This window comes from Pleuronectes platessa, chromosome 4 (assembly GCF_947347685.1).
Source record: "Pleuronectes platessa chromosome 4, fPlePla1.1, whole genome shotgun sequence".
Lineage (NCBI taxonomy): Eukaryota > Metazoa > Chordata > Actinopteri > Pleuronectiformes > Pleuronectidae > Pleuronectes > Pleuronectes platessa.
This window is the reverse complement of record NC_070629.1, coordinates 13,983,146-14,004,023: the sequence shown is the minus strand read 5'-3', so window position 1 is coordinate 14,004,023 and position 20,878 is coordinate 13,983,146. Positions and strand designations below refer to the sequence as shown.

The following is a 20,878-nucleotide window of genomic DNA, read 5'->3' as shown; positions in this document are numbered from 1 at the left end:
AAGCAAACATGCTATTTGCCATGTTAAACATTATTGGAGATTTTCTACAATGTCTTAAACTCAAGTAATTAAACCAAGAGTACATAACAGAGTTGTGAAGTATGAAAATATGTAGGTATAGGTACTGATACTGAATTCCAGGGACTGGTACACAGCCCAAGTAAACAGTACGTGTGCGTGTGTGCGGGGGGGGGGGGGGGTTAGGTGTGTATGTGTGTGTGTCTTCAAAAACAGCTGTGGGGTAAATACGAAACCCCTGGAGACACATTTAATCCTGCACTCCAGGTAGAGCGGATTTTATTGTTTTTTTTTGCACATACAAGCGATTTCACCTCTTTATCCGTGCCACTCAGCATTAGTGCACTGGCCTGGATGGCGAGGAGCACAAGTGTGGCCAAAGCTAACCCAAGGACAATAGCACTATCCGATCAGTGTAATATAATGAAAAAGAGCTTCTAAATTTCAAATCCAAAAGCCATGCAGAGAGGAAGGATTATAGAACGGTCATAATTCCTCTCTCTCTCTTAAATCATATGTCGAGAAAGGAGAGGGAGATGAATGGATTAGCAGATTAAAGAGTTGACTCAAAGAAAACAGAAAAGCAAAAAAATAAAAGTCGAATTTTGAGACACCTGATCACATTGTTTCATTGCATTTTAAAGACTATACGAAGCTCATGGTTGGTAGGATGTGGTGTTTTATCTTCAAAAATTCCTTTTGTTTCTATTTGTAGTGATTTATTTACCAGATGAAGGCAGATAGGGCAGGCTTCCTCGCTAATAGATCAGTGAAGCTTAGTGCACTGCGGCACACAGAGTCAGCTCGAGACAAACAGCAGCAGTAATGATGAGTGATTTTAAGGTCCGAATATGTCGGGCAGTCCCTGTTTACACACAAATAAAAACACCACACGCACACATGCACAGATACTGACTTGCAGGTCAACTGCGGTCACTAGCTCAGCCAGAAGAGTTGAACAAGAATTGCCATCGCAACAAAAGTTTGCCATGTGACCTTATCAGACCCCGTCCTCTTGCCGTCCTTTCCTTTCCCATCCCTTTTTCATTTTGCCCTTTCTATTCCCCCTGCTTGAAAAGTTCAACATTCACATCGTCTCTCTGAATGGTATCTAAAGAAAAGATCTCCTTAGTTAGGTTTACACAAAAAAGTGTGTGTGTGTTTGAGCAATCTAGAGATAAAATGCACCACTTGCACTTAGAAATCTCAAAAGAAATATCACTCCTGCTCAAACCCTTTACATTTTAAACTTTGTCTTCATCACACACACACACACACACACACACACACACACATGCTCTCCTTAACTGTTGCAGATGCACACACATAGAAGTGATCACATACAGATAAATGCTTTCATCTCCCCAAAAGACGCTTCATCTCCTCAGCACGTTTTGCCACTATCTAACACGGCCCCCCCGTTCACTGCTTAAACACACTACATAATACTTAGGGCTGTTTTCAAGCTCCTGTTGCTACGGATGTCAATCAGCACCTACACACATAAACCATCACGGCTTTCAAATAACCAGCTTATTTGTACTACCGGTGTGCCACTGAAACATGTGTTAAACAGATTAACATTGAGGACTTTGCTGCGTTGGCATGCTAGCAGCCCAGCCGGAGTTTTGTTATGATTCAACCCCACCGGCATGCGAACATCAAGTGAAATGAAAGTCTCTGGCGTTGCATGACAGTCATTAGACTCAGTAGTCGACAAAGTATTGTGGTTTGGAAACACTGACTGAGAGGGACCAATTACAGAGCTGTGCAAGGCCAACTCTGAAATTTAAAAAAACTACTTTTTGTGTGAGTCATTAAATAATAAGTCTGAAAAAACAACAACGGTGATTTACTCTAATTAACTAAAGTTAAAAATTGACAGGGAATGACATTAGGATTCATCTGAATGTTGTCCCTGATTCTATCCTTTGATATTGGGTATCTGCTAGTACATGGAGTCTGATCCAAAACTCTATAAAAGAGCAGAGGATTCGCAATTTGTTATAAATATGTTTCTGGCCCATTGAAATAACAGATGCAGTCTAATGACTTTGGGCAAACCTTAATTTCAATTAGCTATTTTCTGGTTCATATTGAAGTTGATCATCTTGTTGACAGTAAATGAATGAAGATTTAACTGAGAGGCACGACTTCTTAAACTGAAATGATGCACTAGAGACAAGATGCATCATTCTGTATGAGCTGTTGGCTCATCCGAAATACTGACAACTGAACAACAGTGTTACAGAGTTTAGGTTCCTCCCTCACAAATCATACCACATGTGACCAAGTTACTCACAAAATTAATGTTAATAAATGACATGAGATGAATGTTTGTGCACTGCGGCTCTTTGCCAAAGAGACAGAGTTGGAGATATTTCTATTTTGCCAACATTGATGTGAAAGTTTGGCCTGGAAAAAGATTTTCTCTTTTGGGGTGCCTGAATGCCCAACAAACAACTTTCACAAGACTGCATTCTGCTAGAGACAAAATTATGCAGGCAAGTAATGTGGTGAGTGAGCTAATAACCGAAAAGTCGATTAACCTTACCTCCGCTATGAAGGTTTTTTTCATCTGTCTGTTTGTTTCCTTGTAGGGGAGAGGGGGGTAATGTGAGACATCGGGTAATGTGAGACACCCCATGTATCTAGGCAACGGTACACATCTGTGGTCATGTGACCATTACGTTTTCAAGCCCCTCCCATTCCCCCCTTGCCATGAAGGAGAAGTTGGTGCTGGTTCTGTGGAAAGTATGTTTTTTGCATGTAAAAGTAAATTTTCTTGCTTTGAACTTAATCCACTGTTGTGTCAAAACAAATTGATGTAGGTAGAAAAACTTATATCATACATGTTGATGAACTTCCAAAATGTGGTTCATGCTAGCTGAAGATTAGCCTGAATTGCTATGACATGTTGTTTTTTCTAAAATGTTGGCTGTGGGGTAAAGTGAGACAAATGCTGTAGGATAAAGTGAGACATGAAGCACAAGTTAAGTTTAGTCTTAAACATATTTTAGTGTAATATTACATTACATATGTTTTATTTTTTAATGTCATAAACATTGTAGAAAATCCATCATTCCATAAACTACACCAGGAAGACAACCTGGGGCCAGACATCCCTCGCAGAGATGGAGTGTAGCCGCTGAGGTCATGCAAGGAAAGAAGTCCTTAAGAAAAGCTGTAAGGGATAGAAATATTGATAAGACAACCCTCAAAAGATTCATAAAGAAAAAAGAGAAAGGGAAAGTAAAATCAGTAGCCTGGGGTGCAGTAGCTGAGGTAAAGAGAATATTCACAGATGAGATGGAGGAGGAGCTTGCCAAACACTTGAAGCAACTAGCTGACCAGTTCCATGGCCTTGCTCCAGTTAGGTGCCGTGAACTGTTATTTGAATACGCAGAGAAAAACAATATCCCTGTCCCTGCCAAATGGACAGAGAAACGATGTGCAGGCAAGCTAGGGTGTGCAAGACATCACATGAATCATAATAATCATAAATGTGCTTAATTGACCAATCCCCATGATTCTGTTACTAGTCCGATATTAGTTCTGGAATGTGTGGTTGTCAATCTAGCTGTCAGGATTTTAACTAATACAACATGCTTTTGTTATGGTAGTTTTAAAGTGGAAAAAGTAAGTGGATCACTTTACCCCGTTGATTTCTCTGGTCTGTCTCACTTTACCCCTTAGCTTGAGTAAAGTGAGACACAAGACCACTTTTTAAAAAACAATCATATTTTCACTGCCCTTTGTCCTAAAGATATTCTGATCATTTTTAATGCTAGAAAACCTCCTGAATTAATGGGAAATGTGTACATTTTACTGATATATCAATTTAGCTCGCCTAGAGGGGAGCAAATGTAAAAAAAAAATCTCACATTGCCCCGCTCTCATGTTTGTATGTTTGTAAGCAAGATTACACAGAAAAAAATGAATGGATTTTAAACTTGGTGGAAGAATGCTGTATTGGTTAAGCAACAGCAAGGAATATTTTATCACTTCAACAATTTCACTGTTCGTAATTCTTGATTAAAAAATCTGACATTTAGGAAACTGATATCTATGAGTGTGTGAAATTTCGTGCAGCTTGATAAAATTTAAGGGGACTTTGGAGCCCCGATGGAGGTTTGCGCTCTACTAAGTGTCCTTCTAGTATTTTATATGCTTGAAAAACATGCAAACCCTCTCATTCAATCAACAAGACCATTGGAGCCATTTATAAAGTCATGGTCCCTGTGGCCACATGTTTTTTTTAACATTATTAAAAGATAAACTATTTTCAGCCTCAATACGCGCTGAAGCTAACACAGTTGACGTATGAAACAAAATAACACCACACCTCATATTCCATCAGATGTCCAATCTTTAAAAAAATTAGGGTGGTGCAGATTAAAACCAAGACAAAATCTGTAGTCAGCAATAGTTTCCACCTAAATCCAATCATGTGCACTGTGTCTTGACAACCGCTGTCAAAATGTAGGATTAAGGCAAACTGACAGGTAAAAGTATGAAGCTAACAGGGAGAGCAAAATGTGTTGTCTGACATGTTGGAAATTATACATATACATTATTGTTTACGCTGATCATCAATGGGATTACCATGGAACCATTTCCCTAAAGCTTAATGTTTAACAATATTAGAATGCTGCTGGAGGGTCTTGAGTTAGTGGTAAAAGAAAATTAAATAATACACACTCAAAAGAGAAGTGTTTTCTGTGAGAACAGAAACAGTTTTGTTACTGAGACAATAATATGAATAGACCAGACCATCTGTGCTGTTCGTCTTTCTTCCCACTTGGTTACAGCACTACCTTACGGTGGCTAGCCACATCACCCACGTACGGCAGTAGACCAACTATTGTTGGTCTAATAAACCTGAGCTTGTTTGTTTTGATGGCCCCATTTAATGGTTTAATGATGTCTCAAAGAATATCTTTTCATGGCAGAAGCCACGAGGGGGCACTAGAAGCCTTGTGTCAGCATAGAATACATGAAATAAACATACAATAATAGATTATAGTTTCACTACAATAGATTAACTCTGATAAATAGTTGAAACTATGAATATAGCTAGTATACAACGCATGGTACTCTGGGTAATGAGGCTGCTGGGAAAGTTGTTATCATAAACTATCATGCTTAAATGTTAACTTTGAAGCCATTGAGAGGCAGATCCTATTTTACATGAAACTGGATGAAAGCAGGAGGAACACAGGTCGAGTTTGTATGTATTCTTTTATTTGCTTTGGCATTGAAGATAATCTATTAAATGTGTGGAGTAGATGCTTGTGGGGGAAGCACTCAAAGCTTTCTCTCTATTTTTTCAATCTCTCACGAATATACCGACTTAATAAAATGATCAGGAAAGTAATTTACATTAAATTGACTGTGGTATTTTTACAGTGTATATAAAGTATGGAAAAGAGACAGCAGTGCAGGCTCTTTGTCACAGTTACTTGAATGATGGCATGTTTGAAGAAAAAACTGAGAGAAATAAGCAAAATAATCCTTTTAGATTGTCCTGTTATTTAAAAGTGTCAGAGGACACTGATCAATGGGTGTAAATGGAATTGCAATTTAAACCAATATTTCCCAAATCATAGTGTGGAACGACACTGTGGCTGCCCCAGTACACTTTTAACATGACGTATGGATGATTAGTAATTATAATCATGACTCACAATGTTTTTCACTCCATTATCATTATCAGCACTGTGAATCATTATAAAATAGAAAATTATTCTTGAGTCATGATATCTGTAATCATTTTAATTAAAGCAGCTTTCATTTCCAGTGTTATTAGTAACTTTATTTTATAGGAGTATTATTCATAACTCATTTAATATCACTGATCGTGACTGTGTTCTTGTTTATGGGAATTTGTCTGTGTAACAAATTCAAGATTTCAGTCATGACATTGAACCTTTTATACATCTGAGGTATGAGATTGTTGTGAATAAGTCACCAGAGAAACCAATGACCTAACATGCAATAAAAAGCACCCATAGGACAGATAACAGATGTGCTACAGCATAACTTGGACAATCATCTTTATAGTTGACTCATTTCCCATAAGACACTTTGCTTCTTTCAATTGTAGTGAAATTACCCCATAAAAAAGCAAATGGTGAAATCTGTAAGAGAGAAAGAAAACTTAACAACTATTCTAACTGCAACTTCATCTCCAGGAATCATCTCTAAACTCTCATTTATCAGGAGGACTTGTCCCTCATCAACATCTCTGGTACATTGATTCTCACAAATGAAGACAGACAGTCTTTGAGGGACTATTCTTCATCCATGTCTTCAAAACAAACAAAAACAGCCCAATATAGGGTCTCACTTTCCTCTCCACAATGTTACAACATGCTCATATAATGAGATACGACATGTAACAACACTAAATGCTGCAACATCTCAACTGTCCCTGGCTCGGTTGAAGCTGCCTGACTCCCCTGTGAATGAATCATCAACTTCTTGACAGATAGGAAGCAGCATGAGGCAGAGGACACTTCTGTCCTGCACTTGAACAGTCTGAACTATCATCCCCCAGGAAATGCTGTCTCTACCAGTGACTGCAACTCAGAGGAAGCCTCTGGCAAACTCATACGTTTTCCAACACAAGAGTGAATGACAGCTGTAGAATACCAATAGTTTACATTATTGTACATGGAGCTTAGGAAACTTTGTTGATCAATTGGGAAGACGTCTTTCCCCCCTGGTTCTCTCTGTGTCTTACACTTTTCATCGGTTCTCCTAAATATCAGTGCAATTATCCCCGTCTGTCAATCAGACGTACAGCTCCTCTCTGTGCTTCACTACAAACCTTTTCAGTTGTTTCTGATTCTGTCTATGTTTTGTGAAAGAGGCATTGATGACCTAAGAAGATCCATCTCATTTTCAGATCGACGGTGGGCATCTAGAGCTGAAGTTCTTCTCTGGCTTCTGTGATGTCTGCTCTGGTGATTCCATTGCAGAGGTTCACTAAATCTTTCCAACACAGTGCTCTAAAAGTCTTCAGAGCCTCTAAGGGATTAATGTAATCTAGCCTGAGTCACAAATCCCCCTGTTGCCTGTTAAAGGCGATAGCCACACAGCAGTAGATCTATATTCTTTGGATATTTGTAATCATCGTCACCAGCATAATTATCATCATCTAATTAAATTTCCCTTTGTACACAATTGATTTGCACCAGTCAAATGCAAAATATTCCCGCACACATACACAGAAACTATAACCAAACAAAAAGAATGCCCCTCAGTAGAGCACAAACCTCCGCCAATCAAGCTGCATCAAATTGTACACATTCATCGACATCAGTCCCCTTAATGTGACTTGGTAAACATTTCAAATCTTTAATACCTTGCAAAGTTAAAAATAAATCCTGTATCTGCCCGTATTCCCAGTTCCGCACCGAAAACGTAATGTGCTATTTCTTGGCCCATCCTTCCCCCAGGTTCTGTGGAAAAATGTGTTAATAGTTTGCACCTAATCCTGTTGACAATGAAACATATAGACAAACAGCTAGGGAAGAAACATTACCTCCTTGGCGGGGGCAACAAGAAAAGTAAAAAAATAGGAATCTCTGTTCCCACAGCCTGAAGTTCTGCTTTGATTGTGAAATTAGTCTGATGCTGGTCAGAGATTTACCATTTGGTTAATTTCAAAAACGAATCAAACAGACTGAATATCAGATTACAACCGATTCTGTGCCGTGGCAATCTCTTAATTTGTTTTCTATTAGATAGAAAGCTAAAGTTGATCTCCGCTGGCCTCCAACAGCTCTCATGCCTTTCTCACATACTTACATCTTCATTCACTATGATTATGATTTGATTTTTCTTGTTCATCATGATTCAAGATAATCTTTATTTATCTGGGATTAATCACATCACTTGATATTTCTTCCCGAGCTCCTTGAATTTGTCAATCAACGTATTTCTGTCAGTCTATGTACAACTCCCCTCCTCCTCATCACCACTACAGCCTCCATGATGTCCGGGGACAATCTTCCCCTTGTTTTCCATCCACTACCTACTGGCTCGACTGATTCAAAAAATGTTAATATGTCTTCCTGAATTTATGCAATGGTAGACATTGTAGTTTCCAGGTGCCCTAGCTAGTTTTATCTCTGTTGAAAGAGTAATTGTGATATAATAAGGATATGGATGGATTTGATTTTTTATGTTTTTCTTTAACAGCAATGGTTTTGTTTTCATAGTTATACAATTCCCATAGAGAGAGAAATAATTCAAAAAAAGTTAATAAATGAAACTAGCAAACTCTGAAACCAAATTGATATTTTCCAGACCAAAATTGTATTCAAAAGTAATCATTTGGCCGATTGCGCTACCAAGCAGCAAAGGAGATGGCCCATTGTAGCGTAAGAGCACAGATCCTTGTTCTAAAAACATCTCTCGAAAAAGACACAAATCACTGGACCATGTACCGTTACCATAGGAACAGACAACATTCTTCTCTTTTTCCAACCTCTGCCTCATAAAGTAATATCACACTTGAGTTCATTGTAATGAGAATCTAAGACAAGCATCCCCCTATTCTCAATTTGGTTTCCCCCTGGGTACAAGGAAGAAAAATGATAATGTTCAACTCAACCAACCTGATTTTATTAGCATGGAAAGTTTTTAACATGAGTATGTACTGTACATGAAGTTTAAATGCTGGATACAGAGCCTAAGTGATGTAATGATATAGTTTGTTACAGTAGTAAACCAGCAACAACGCGTCCAAACTATGTTTAGCCATTTCTTTTTAATTACAAGGTCATTACAAATTATTAAACAAATATTGCTTGATTCTAATACTTGCTATTTTTAGAATGTTTTTTTAATAGAGTATTTTCTACTGATGTAAAGCACGTTGCAACGTTTTTATCTGTAAAAGGTGTAATAAAATAAACTTGACTTTACTGTATATATTCCACCAATGCAATGGCTGTAACTGCTTCACTTTGGTGAGGCATCTCATATCAGATGTCAGATGATGCTGATGTTACTTGCAACTAGTTTAAGCCAAAACACCTTGATCAAACAAATCCTCACCTCTGATAGTTCCATGAAAGGAATTAATTCCTCCGTTGTATCAAACTTGGCAGTAATACCATGCACAACAATTGTTAACTTTGTCTGTCTGTCATTTGGCAGTGAACAGGCAGTGGGTGTTTGTCAGATGCCTGAACCCAAAGTTCAGTACAGTAAAGCCGAAGGAAGCTGTAGATTCAGGTGATGATTCTCTGAAGGTTCACTTCAAGTGGCCCAACGCCTGTCTGCTGCCCGAACCCCTTCCTGAATCCTGTGGATTATTTGTTGCTGTTGTGACCAAGTCTGAGCAGAACCCCACCCCCGGCTGCATTATGCAGGTGTGATAAGCAAACTTCAGTGACAATCCAGACGCAATTCTGTGGAAATCCTCCGCAGGAAATGTCTGAAAACAGCATACGGTGGATCTTATGTGTGTAATACCTCTGCTCTGTGCTTGCTAAATGAATAAGAAAATATAGCCAAATACTCCCTCTACTGTTCAGCTCCCTGACTATTAACCGTGTCCACTTATGAGCCTGTCAGGGCTACAACTAATGAAAGGAATCACGGGCTAGGAGAGATTATTAGGAATACGCTTTTGTACCAGGTGTGATAACAGTTGGCAAAATGACCCCGTTCATACCTGGCATCAACACTTGATTACAAGCCTACAAGTATCTTGGTTCATACCTGGCATTAGTATGCAGCTCTACATGTGCCTCCACTGACCACTTGGGATCAAATCTCACTTCTCCACTCTATATGCAAATTAACCCGTACATCATTTCTGTTCACGAAGAACAAATGATGTTTGCAACAGGTCCATTGTCAATGTGTTCTATTTTATCCATTGGAGAAGAGTGTTTGTGTTTGTTCGTGTGTGTGTGTGTGTGAGAGAGAGAGAGAGAGAGAGAGAGAGAGAGAGAGAGAGAGAGAGAGAGAGAGAGAGAGAGAGAGAGAGAGGCTGTTTGTAGCTCTACTATGACATAATTGATGATTTTAACTAATCAAAAATACAAATGAATCAATGTGGCCATTGATATTGAAACCATAAATAAAACAATGCTAAGGAAACATGCAAAAATGTAGAAATATTTTTAGCTCATTAGAAATCTGTAGCGAGTATAAGCGGGCCTTCAGGGTGGCCCAAGACACACTTGTGTTCTCATGGGGCTGTTGTACTAGTGGTCCCTCTGTGACATGAGGTGATGCTCCTTACAGCCAAAAGCACCAGGGGGATACTAACATCTTTACTCCAATTGCCATATTCTCCAAGGGTTAGCTTGCATTACATGCTAGTTCCCACATAACAAAATAGACAAACAACATCTCACAAGCAAATTAAACCTGAACAACATTTTGTCTCACTATGAAAGAGGACAGGGGATTTCTCTCGATGTGCTCAGCAGAAGGTCTCTATTATCCACAGATGGTTTCATGAACTGCAGGGCATTCGCATGGCAATAAAGAAAAACACCAACTATGACACGCATTATCACACACTCACTTTCAACAGACTCACACATTCAAAACACACATGCACAGTGAGCTGAAAACAGGGTACGATAAGAGTGTAAAGATGATTTAAGTAACAAAGTGAGGGGAAAGTTCATATTTGAACTGTAATGACATGTTTGAATTCAAAAGATACAGCAGAGAGGCACATCAGACCATCTGAAGTAGTTTTCTCTGTGATGCAGGAGAGAGTGCTAACTAGCAGCTTGAGCTATGCCCTCTTGAACTATCAGTAAAGTGAGTCAGTAAGGTTTTTGTTGTTAGGCTAAGAGTGGAGGATGCCATCAAGCAAAGACGACACACTAGCATCAGAGATGCAGAATGTGGAAGTGTTTTGTATTCTACACTGTAAACAGCAGCAGCTGTTTGCCAAGCAGAGCGACGGCAAGTGTTCAACCTCATCTTACTGCCTTTAAAGTAGAAACATCTGTGAGTCGTGTGAAATTTGTTAAAACTTAATTATTGGAAAAGTGACAGCCTTGGCACTAAATTTGATCGATCAGTGAATCTATGACAGGATTTCACGTAGGGATGGGCATAATTAATCGACGATCAATTATTGATCATTAAGAATTTCGTCTATGACATTATTTTTTCATCTACGAAAAAACTGGATTATGTTTTCATCATTTACTCCCAAACCGATACATTGGACGGGTTACATACAACAACAAGCGGAGAAAGCAGCATTGCGGGCTGACCGGCGCTGAGAAATGCGTGTCCCGTGTGAACAGCCAGCCGCCAGCGCGCTTGAGAATAGCGCTGTGCTGCACGGAGCATTTGTTTTAATGAATAGAAATTAAACGTTTTAGAAATCGAAAAGGTAAATTCATAAAACAAAAAAAAGATGCGTAGATTTAAAATATTGATATTGACGCATTTTCAGCGTCGACGTCATCGATGACGTCGACTAATCGCGGCAGCCCTAGTATAGACAATTAGTTACTGACTTTGCTTGTATCGTTGTGCGATGTTTACTAACTTTATCAAGGCACAGTTCCATGATTTAATACAAAAAATTTTTTTTAAAGAAAACAGAAAGCAGTTCTTAATTCAAAGGACACAAATGTATATCATTTTTGGTCTTGGAGGAAACTGAATGAAACCTGATTTTTTAACAGAGGAATAGATTTGCAGCCTTACAGAAAGGTCCACATTTATTCTGAGGATTTAAAGTGACAAACTTAAATCCACAGAGTGGAATTCTCTTAAAGCTTCTCTCTCAGTCTCCTTATCTGTCTCTGCCTCTAATTCTCCTCTTCTTTCACTCATTCTCTACTAACAGTGAGTATTGGATTCTCAAAGTGCTTTTGGAGTGATTCTCCATCTCTCACTCACTTTCTCTTTCAATGTCTGTCCTTCACTGTGAGTCTCTCACACAACATACACACACATGAACACACTCTTGGCCATAACAAATGACTAATGATTCAAAGTGTCTAATGATTTGAGACCAGCAGTGGCGTTGTGGTAGTATCACTCTGTGGTTCATATCTAAGCAACCCAAATCCTTCAGGACTGAGCTTAGCTTTCTTTTTTTACACAAACACACAAACAGAAATACAGCCATTGACACAGACAGGAGCACACACACACAAACTCTCACACACACACACACACACACACTTGTTATACTGTTATGAAATATTTTGAGAGCCTTTTTAAAAATCCATACATCATCACATTGATATCATCTCTAATCACTGTGATAAAACCGGCTGACAGCCAACTACCTTTCTATATTGCTCAGAAGAAAAGTGTGTGCGCAAGACAAAATAGCCCTGGTTACTGGAGCACAACTGAAAAACCAGAAATGGATCACAAATCGCCAGCCGCGCATATCTGTGTCCTCCACACATCTCCCAGCTGAGCTATCGCTGCCAAAAATCTCCCCACTGATTGGCTAAGTGTGATAGCCGATGAGCACCAGCAGGCAGTCAGCTCTGATGATTCTGTCCTTGATCCATAAACATCAGAGAAGTTCGCCATTTCTAAAATAGAGGGACGGTACCACATCACATCCGTATTACAGAGAAGTTTCATCATAGCAAAAGTGACAGAGATTTTTTTCCCACTAGCTTAAGAGATGCTGCAAAAATACATAAAATACATACATTTTGAAGAACTTAATGTCCCAACTACCACTCTGCAATACAGCTACACTTGGGATTTTTCTACCATTTACAATAGCTTTACTGCAGAAATGAGTCATGGTCCCTGAAAGCCATCAAATTGTTAATTTCCCTGTTAATATTCAGCTAATGTTACTTAGTTATGTCAGTAAGGGATCATCATTGGTTCTTTATACGTCTTGACATCTGCAGCCACATTTCACACAGCAGTTGCCAGTCATAAGATGCCACTGACAACTAATGAGACAAATATATTTAATTAGACAAATGCATTTAATATATACTGATCTCCAAGTGTCTATAAAAATAGTCAAATCTTTACTAGTTAGTCAAACAATGTTCATTTAACATAGGATTATAAAGCCATAAAATCAACAGCTGCTTTTTAAAAGATTACTAATTTGTAAAAAACACATTTCTTGTGAATCAATATTGAATTCCTCAGTGCTTACAATTCACCCACTGGGCGCTGATGGTGGAAGGTGAGGACTGATCATCACATACAGGGAGTGCACACACCACAATCACATGTCTTTATGGATAATGTGTTGTGGTGACTGACCATCCATAATTACCTAGCATTATCTAAAATGTTCGGAAATTAGTACAAGGAGCATTTATTTAATTCAACGGTAAGTAACTGCACGTTTATGCAGTTTGAGTAAGTAAGTAAAGTAATCCATGCATAAATATATGCAACTTTGTCTGCAGTACCTGGTTTCCAAGGTAACATGTGATGGACGACTGTGTAAAGCTGAAACCAGCTAGACAAAAACTGTTTTGTATTTTGGCAGATTCTTATGCAAAAATCCCCACAGCTTTAATAATCTACAGATCTTAAAGTTTGAATGTTTAATTTAAACTATTGATTCTTCTGCCAGATTCATAGCGTAATCCATCACTGCTGCTAACTCTGCCCCAGGACAGGTGCGGCCCTAACAGCAGCGTTTCCTGTCTTCTTTCCCTCCCAGCACCATTGATTAATCTTTGGGGCAACGTATAGAGGGGCCCATGTGTCCCTGAAACATCTTACCGGTGGCTGCTGAGAGTTGAGCACCCCCCTCTTGGTGGACCCCCCTCGGGAGCTGAGCCTCTTCCAAGACTCTGAGAACCGCCCCCTGGTGGTGGGACGCCCCGGCCCAGATGTCCCGGACGCAACAGATGAATCATCCCGGGTGGAGAAGGGCCGCTCCCTTTGCAGCTCCCTCCGCTCACTCCACTTCTTCTTGGAAGCCATTGGTGTTAGAAAACAAATTTGGTCAAAGAGAGGTGGGAAGTATGGCAGCCAGGCTGAGTCGAGGCGGCTGTTCTCTAATCAAACTAGTGCAACAGGTGGCATCTCCACTTCATTCTTAACTCTTCTGTTTGCTCCTGATCCGCTCAGTTTCTCTCCTCTTTCTTTAAGCGTTCTCAGAAAAAATTCTCCTTCTTCTGAGCTGTTGATCAAAGGGACAGCAGATCTCCACCTGAGCCGCTGCACTCCTTTGCTCTTCTTTTCTTCGCTGTAGCCTTCCTCCGGGAGGGATGAGAGTCAGCGAGGAGAGGTGGAGAAGCAGTAGTAGGTGCTGTCTGCACCCTGTTGCATGTGCTGTTGCTGTGGCTCAGCTGATGATGCCGTTTTCCCTCCACACGGGGAGAGAGAGAGGGAGAGAAACAGGGAAACAAGGCAAGGGAAGGCAGGGATGGAGGGAGCGAGCGAGCAAATGGGAGGAGGAGGAGGAGGAAGAGGAGGAGGGGGTTGGAGGGCACGATTTAAAGATCAGGTTGAAAGAAACTTCAACATGGAGACAAAATTATATCGAGAAGCTCACCAAGTGGGCAAGAAAAAAACAAGAGAGGAAAGCGAGTGAGGAGAGAGGACAAAAAGAAAAGGCTTGCAGACAAAGAAAACAAAGAAACAAGCAGTGGTCTCTGGAGTGCAGGGTTCCTGTTGAGCATATAGCGCAGAGCTGCTTTGAGCTGACTGAGAAGCACAGAGACACACACCCTGTTCACTCTCTCTCTCACTGTGAGCACTGTGCCATGAATACCCACAGCTACTAAACCTCCATCTCCTCCCTCGCATCTTCTTCCTGCTCCCAAAGCTTTGAAACACAACCTCTCTCTTCTTTGTGGATTGCATGTTTCCCCATCTTCTTCTTTTTCTTTCTCTCCTCCCTCTTTGATGCACTTGGTTCACAGTTCAGGAAGTTAAGCCATCTGAGCCTCACTTTCTCTGTTGCGATTAAAGAGTAAAGGGTGATACCAAAGAAACCTGGCAGTTGTATTTCTTTTTCTCTTCTTTTTCCGAGGTCTAGTTGCTTTCCCAGTTTTCTTCTTCTTCTTCTCTCACTTCACAAGTCTTCACATGTGCAAAAAGGCGTGCCACGCTGTGGAGTTCTGGAGTTGACAGAAGGTGAGAATTTAGGTAACTTCTTCAGGTGCAATGGTGAGAAGAAAAAATTAAGGTATTTTTAGCTGCACTTTACTCTATTTTGACCAAAGAGGAAGAGAATTAGATTCTGGAATGAGAGAGACAGAGTGAGAGTTAGACCGAGAGAGAGAGAGAGAGTGAGAGAGAGAGAGAGAGAGCCCAGAGGAGAGTCGGACAGAGAAGAGGAGGGGGGAAGGAGAGGCGACAGTGTCTAAACATAAGGGACAATGTTGTCGCCGCTCCCAGCAACGGCTCACCACCTGGGAGTAAGCTCTACTGTGTATTTGTGAGTGTGTGTGTGAGAGAGAGAGAGAGGGGAGAGGTAGTGTGACTGAGTAAGTGAGACACAGATAAAGTAAAAAGGCAAAACAGTTATTCACTGAAGGATGAGAGTTGGTGAACGAGTCGAGACATGGACGGATGAAGAAAGACAGCGGAAGTGAAAACTAAATTTTTATCAAACACAGAATAAAACGACGGGACAGGAAGTGACTGATGGACGGCCACATTGACGATCCTATGTATTGGATGAAAAAAGCTAAGTGGAGACAGAAAAGTGGACTTCCCAAAGCATTGAACTGGAACCAGGTTCATTCATTGTTTGGGGGGGGCCCCCGAGAGACAGTTCCCGAGACATTTTTACAATGTGCAGCACGTTTTTGTATTTAGATGTGTTGGAACTTTTTGCAGCTCACGTGACATCCAATATGTGATGACATTTGTTTTCTTAATTTACACGTGTTTACTCTATTTGCACGTGTTTTCTTAATTTACACGTGTTTACTCTATTTGCACGTGTTTTCTTAATTTACACGTGTTTACTCTATTTGCACGTGTTTTCTTAATTTGCACGTGTTTTCTCTATTTGCACGTGTTTTCTTAATTTACACGTGTTTACTCTATTTGCACATGTTTTCTTAATTTTAACGTGTTTTCTCTAATTGCATCATGTGTTTTCTTAATTTGTATGTGTTGAGCTCTCTGGGCCACCATACCAGCTAGCTAACAGAAGTTCACATTTATTCAAACAGTTATTCATTGTAAATAAACTACATTATAATCCATGAAGTGAAATCTGAACTGGTAAAATAGCTCTTAGAATACGATGCTTGACAGTTAGCCTGCGTAGCCTGAACAGGACCTCTTGCCTGAGCATGTTTTTATTCAGCCTATAACACCCAGTAGGTCAGGGTTTGCTAAAAATGCCACATTATTTAGAAACACCTTGATGAAAATGTTCAGCTCTATGCCGCACACAGGTTTCATTTGATAGCCTAATTAGCTAAGGCTAGCTTTAGCATGCTAATGATTTGCTAAGGCTGTTGCTAATCTTCACAGCTAGCCAACAACAAGTGAGTAACAAGCTGTAAAGTGCTCGACACAGTCACAGTGGGTGTAAGTAGTTCACAGTTATCTACCTGTCAGAGGGTGTGAGCGGGACGCACACCACCGGTCTGTGTTCGAGTCCATGTGGCAGCTAAAGGTGTCCCCCCTGCTGTTGCCGCTAGGAGGTGCTAAAGTCAAACGTTCTCTAAGGCCAACACAGACTAAGGTGTGTGGTTGTAAAACATTTTGAAAGAAACGTTTTTTATCATTTTCATAAGAATCAACTCTGTGGAAAGACTTGAGTGGAGCTGCTGGATCCGTCCAAGTGTCAGGAAGCAGGTTGGTCAGAAGAACCCTCGTCGTCATTGTACATAAACGTATGAGTTCATGTAAAAACTCTTATTTAATGGAGATTCAGGCTATAAGCATTTTATTCAGACATCAAAACCTTACGCAGAGTGAGTATCAAATGGGAATATGTGTTTTGCATTGTTATATTTTTTAAGGAAATGTGTTAATCATCCTATGCCACTGCACTTCACTTACACACATTTCTCTACGATTAATAGTTCCATAGTGAGAGGTGGATGTTTACTAATATTCTCAGTATTTTTATAATTTCCTGTTTTGATTCTGTTGCCTTTCGTATTTTCTTGTCCATCTCATTCTGACTTGTGGGATCAATAAAGTCTTATCTTATCTTATCTTAGCTTATCTTAGCTTAGCTTATCTTAGCTTATCTTATCTCAACTGGAGTTGGCAATGAGACTTTTACCTCAGCACTGGAATCGGTCCCTAAATTCAGCCCAGTTTACCGGCACAACACACAGAATTAAATGGTAGTTTTTCCAGCTTTTCAAAGGTTTAGCAAAATTAGTTTGATATAGAGACTTTAGCAGTAAAAGTACATGAGATAAGAGTGATGTATTAATATAATTCAAATATATAAAAAAAGAAGCCCCATATCATATTTTGTACCAAACACAAACTTACTGTAAAATTGATTTACTGGTTTCATATATTTAATGGGGATGCAAGGTGTAAGAGGTCGAAAAACCCTGAGAGCCAGAGTTAAAAAAGTTTGAAGAGCAGAAGGGAAATAAAGAGATAGAGGTTCAGAGCTTGGTTAAGATTTGTCTTGCACGTCAAGTTCGAACTAGTCCTGTAATGTTGAGACTACTTCTATACATCTGCTTGAGCCCTACCCCCCCCCCCCCCCCCCCCCACTACCGCCCCCTTTCTTAAACATCAAAGATCCACCCACACAGGGTTGTGTGGTTGCCATGGTAACAACCATGAACGCTTCATTCTGATCCTCCCATGCATCACCATGTGCACTCACGGACGATTTCACACCGTTATATCCACACATTCACCCACACCGGCAGCAGACACACAAACAGTTGCCAATAAAAAAAATCCCACACACGCACGTAGACGTACACACAAATATGCAAACAATCTGACAGGATCACCAACTGATATCCTGATTTGCCAGAAAAATTATCCTTCAATAACAGATGATCACATTATCTCACAATCGGCATAAAAATGATTTCATAAATTTAAAAAAAGTTAAAAAGGTAGTACGGATTCTGGCAGAAGATCATAAGCAGATATTGTTTTCACTTTCAGATAGTGTGACATGTTTGGTAAATGGTGCAACACAAAATAAATAAATTCATTTCCAAACATCCACAGACCTGAAAAACATGTACCCCATTAAATTCCATGTCATTTCATCAGAAAGGTAACTTTTTGGAGAGCCAGAGGATTTTTAATTGGCTTTGTGATGGGCAGAATATTTTCCAGGGGGTTGCGTTAAGTGTCAAGCTCTGACTCGGTAACAAGTTACAGAAAAAAACGACAGAAAAGAGCAGAGCATGCCAGCGAGGAGCTCCCATTAGCCGAGGAAAACAACTAAATACTTGAGAGAAATTGCCCGGCTTGTTTCTAATCTCTTAAACAAATGATCATTGCCAGACTTTCTGTACAAGACATAACTCGGGTCTAGAAGTTTGTTGATAATCAAAGTGTATCTCTTTACCAAAGACATGGATATAACTATTTAACTGCCGTAAAGGACATTTTGATATACAGGAAAAGCACAGATGCCACTTATAATGTTCGGTTTAGTTCAAGTGTCCCACTCAGACATGACATGTTGGATTCTGACCCAGCAGCCCAACCCTGTAACATGTCGAAATGTCTGCTGTGAATAGGCTGATAGTGATACAGTATGTAACCTATGTAGAGGCCGAGCTGCTGAGGTTTCAACTGTCACCATAGGTCCACACAGAGGAAATCTGACATGTCATTATTTCAATATAAACACATATTGAGTTTGTGACAAATTATTGACGCTGAAAATCTGAAATCTTTAAGTAAAATGTTGATAAAAGAAGCCGATCAGTCTGTTAAAAAATTATTAAACATTTTCAGAATAAAGGCTTGATTGGAACCATTTCAGTCTAATGAGTATTTTTGATATTGAAGATTTATGTGTTTTGCAAATTTGACGTTTAGCCCCATAGCTTTCATCTTATTCACCTCAATGTGCACTTACACTTGTAAAATTAATATTCAGGACTAACATTAATTTAGAAAGTGGAAAAATGATGCAATGCTGCTAATATTTTTTCTTCCTTAAAATGTTGGTAATTAATTATTTGACTTTCTCATTAAATTATTTAGCAGCAGTAAAAGCAGCTGTTCAGATTTTCAAATGAGCGACTGACATCATGTCTGATCCCAGTCAAATCCTGTTCTGTATGAATGCAAAAGTAAACATATATATATTTATATATAGTAAATACAAATAAACATTTATTCATTTTGGAAATGCCATGTTTCTTTCTGATCAGTTTTTATCTTGCAGATCGTGGTAGAACAGGAAGTGTGCATCCTACCTTCAGCTCTGTGCACAGCGGGGTGAGGACCCTTCTGGTGTGAGAGTTCCTCGGCATTTTCCTCTGGAGGACAAAATCAGAGAGAGAGAAATAAATAAACAATAAAGATGTTATTCTTTATATTAGTATGAATGGGCTCCCACATCTCATCGGAAAGTGGTGGTTAAATGAATTACTTAACTACTAACACGTCACTCTGTTCTCATTCATTGCCTCACTCATCAAACAAAAATTTCAGAATCTTATTACATTTTGACTAGATAAAAACTTTGTAATTTTTTATCAATGAGTGTTGTCATATACATATTTTTAAAAGGACCTGTTGATTCTCCAGTCTTCATATTGAACTTATGATGCAATGTGGTGAAAATATGCACACTGTGGTTGCATAAGATGCTTTTCCATTTGTTAACACTGAGCTGACAGGACTGAACTCCCTTAATGGCCTTTTCTATTTATATTCTCACAGCTTAAATGAGACTTAAAAGATCTGAAGTGTTGGTCTATTCATTCAAATGGACACAGAGTCAACTTTACCCAACTGCATTAGATCAAAAACTTGTAATGAGGAAAAGCTCTGAGGATGTTTGTGGTTCAGCCTCTTGGTTTGAGCCTGCTGGGTCTTTCTGTGTGGACATGCCTGTCTGGGTTTCCTCGCTGGTGACCTCCCACAGTCCAAAAACCTGAAGGTTGAGATTAATTGGCATCTCAAATTTTCCTTGAGGAGTGAGTGGTTGTTTGTCTTTACATATTAAACCAGTTTGATTTTATCTGAAGCAGCTGAACTGACATGGGATGTTATAACAGGCTCTGGTAAATTAGAAAGTAATCTACATAGAAGGATTTCTGAATTGATACAGCATCATGGTGCGAAATCCTTGATTTGCATTAGCAATGCAAAGGTTGGTAGCATGAGGTAGGAAGAGCATGAAGGAGAGAAAAGGGAACAGTTCAGAGTGAAGACTGCTTCTCGCCCAATGTCTACTGGGATTAGCTTTAGCCCCCCCATGACTCTTAAAGGATAAGAATATCAGCTCATGGATGGATGGATAGATGGATAGATGGATAGATGGTTAGATGGATAGATGGATAGATGAATAAGTGGATGGATGGATGGATATAATAGTTATTTATTGTTCTTCATTCTTTCTTGTAATATCTTTCCATATGATATAGATATCAATAGTTGTCATGCCTCTGTGCCAGTAACAGTGCTTTATGTTTAGTGCACAGTAAAAAAAACAGTAATATAACAGAACTTTACTTTTTATTTCACAGATTTTTTCTGTATTTTTAGAATACCATTAATTTTACAAAAAGAGACTGTGATTTTACATGTCAAATGTAAAATAACATGAAATTACTGTAACTGTGAAAATACAAAAAAAACATTTAGAAATACACATATTTATTGTTAAAATACGTTCACAAATGTATCGTAATTTCACAAATATTGCCTGTTATTTAAGGGAGTAAACTGTCAAATTCAACTTTAAAACTATAAAAAAATAAGAAAC

General features: G+C 39.3%; 1 protein-coding gene across 1 annotated transcript in view; it reads right to left on the bottom strand.

The window, feature by feature from the left end:
• trpm3 (transient receptor potential cation channel, subfamily M, member 3) overlaps window positions 1-13,950 on the bottom strand; it is a 138,766-nt gene extending 124,816 nt beyond the window's left edge. Inside the window, exon 1 of the mRNA XM_053420707.1 lies at window positions 13,747-13,950. Coding sequence (XP_053276682.1) covers window positions 13,747-13,950 — 204 coding nt within the window. The remainder of the gene's footprint in view (window positions 1-13,746) is intronic.
• Window positions 13,951-20,878: the final 6,928 nt, after the last annotated feature.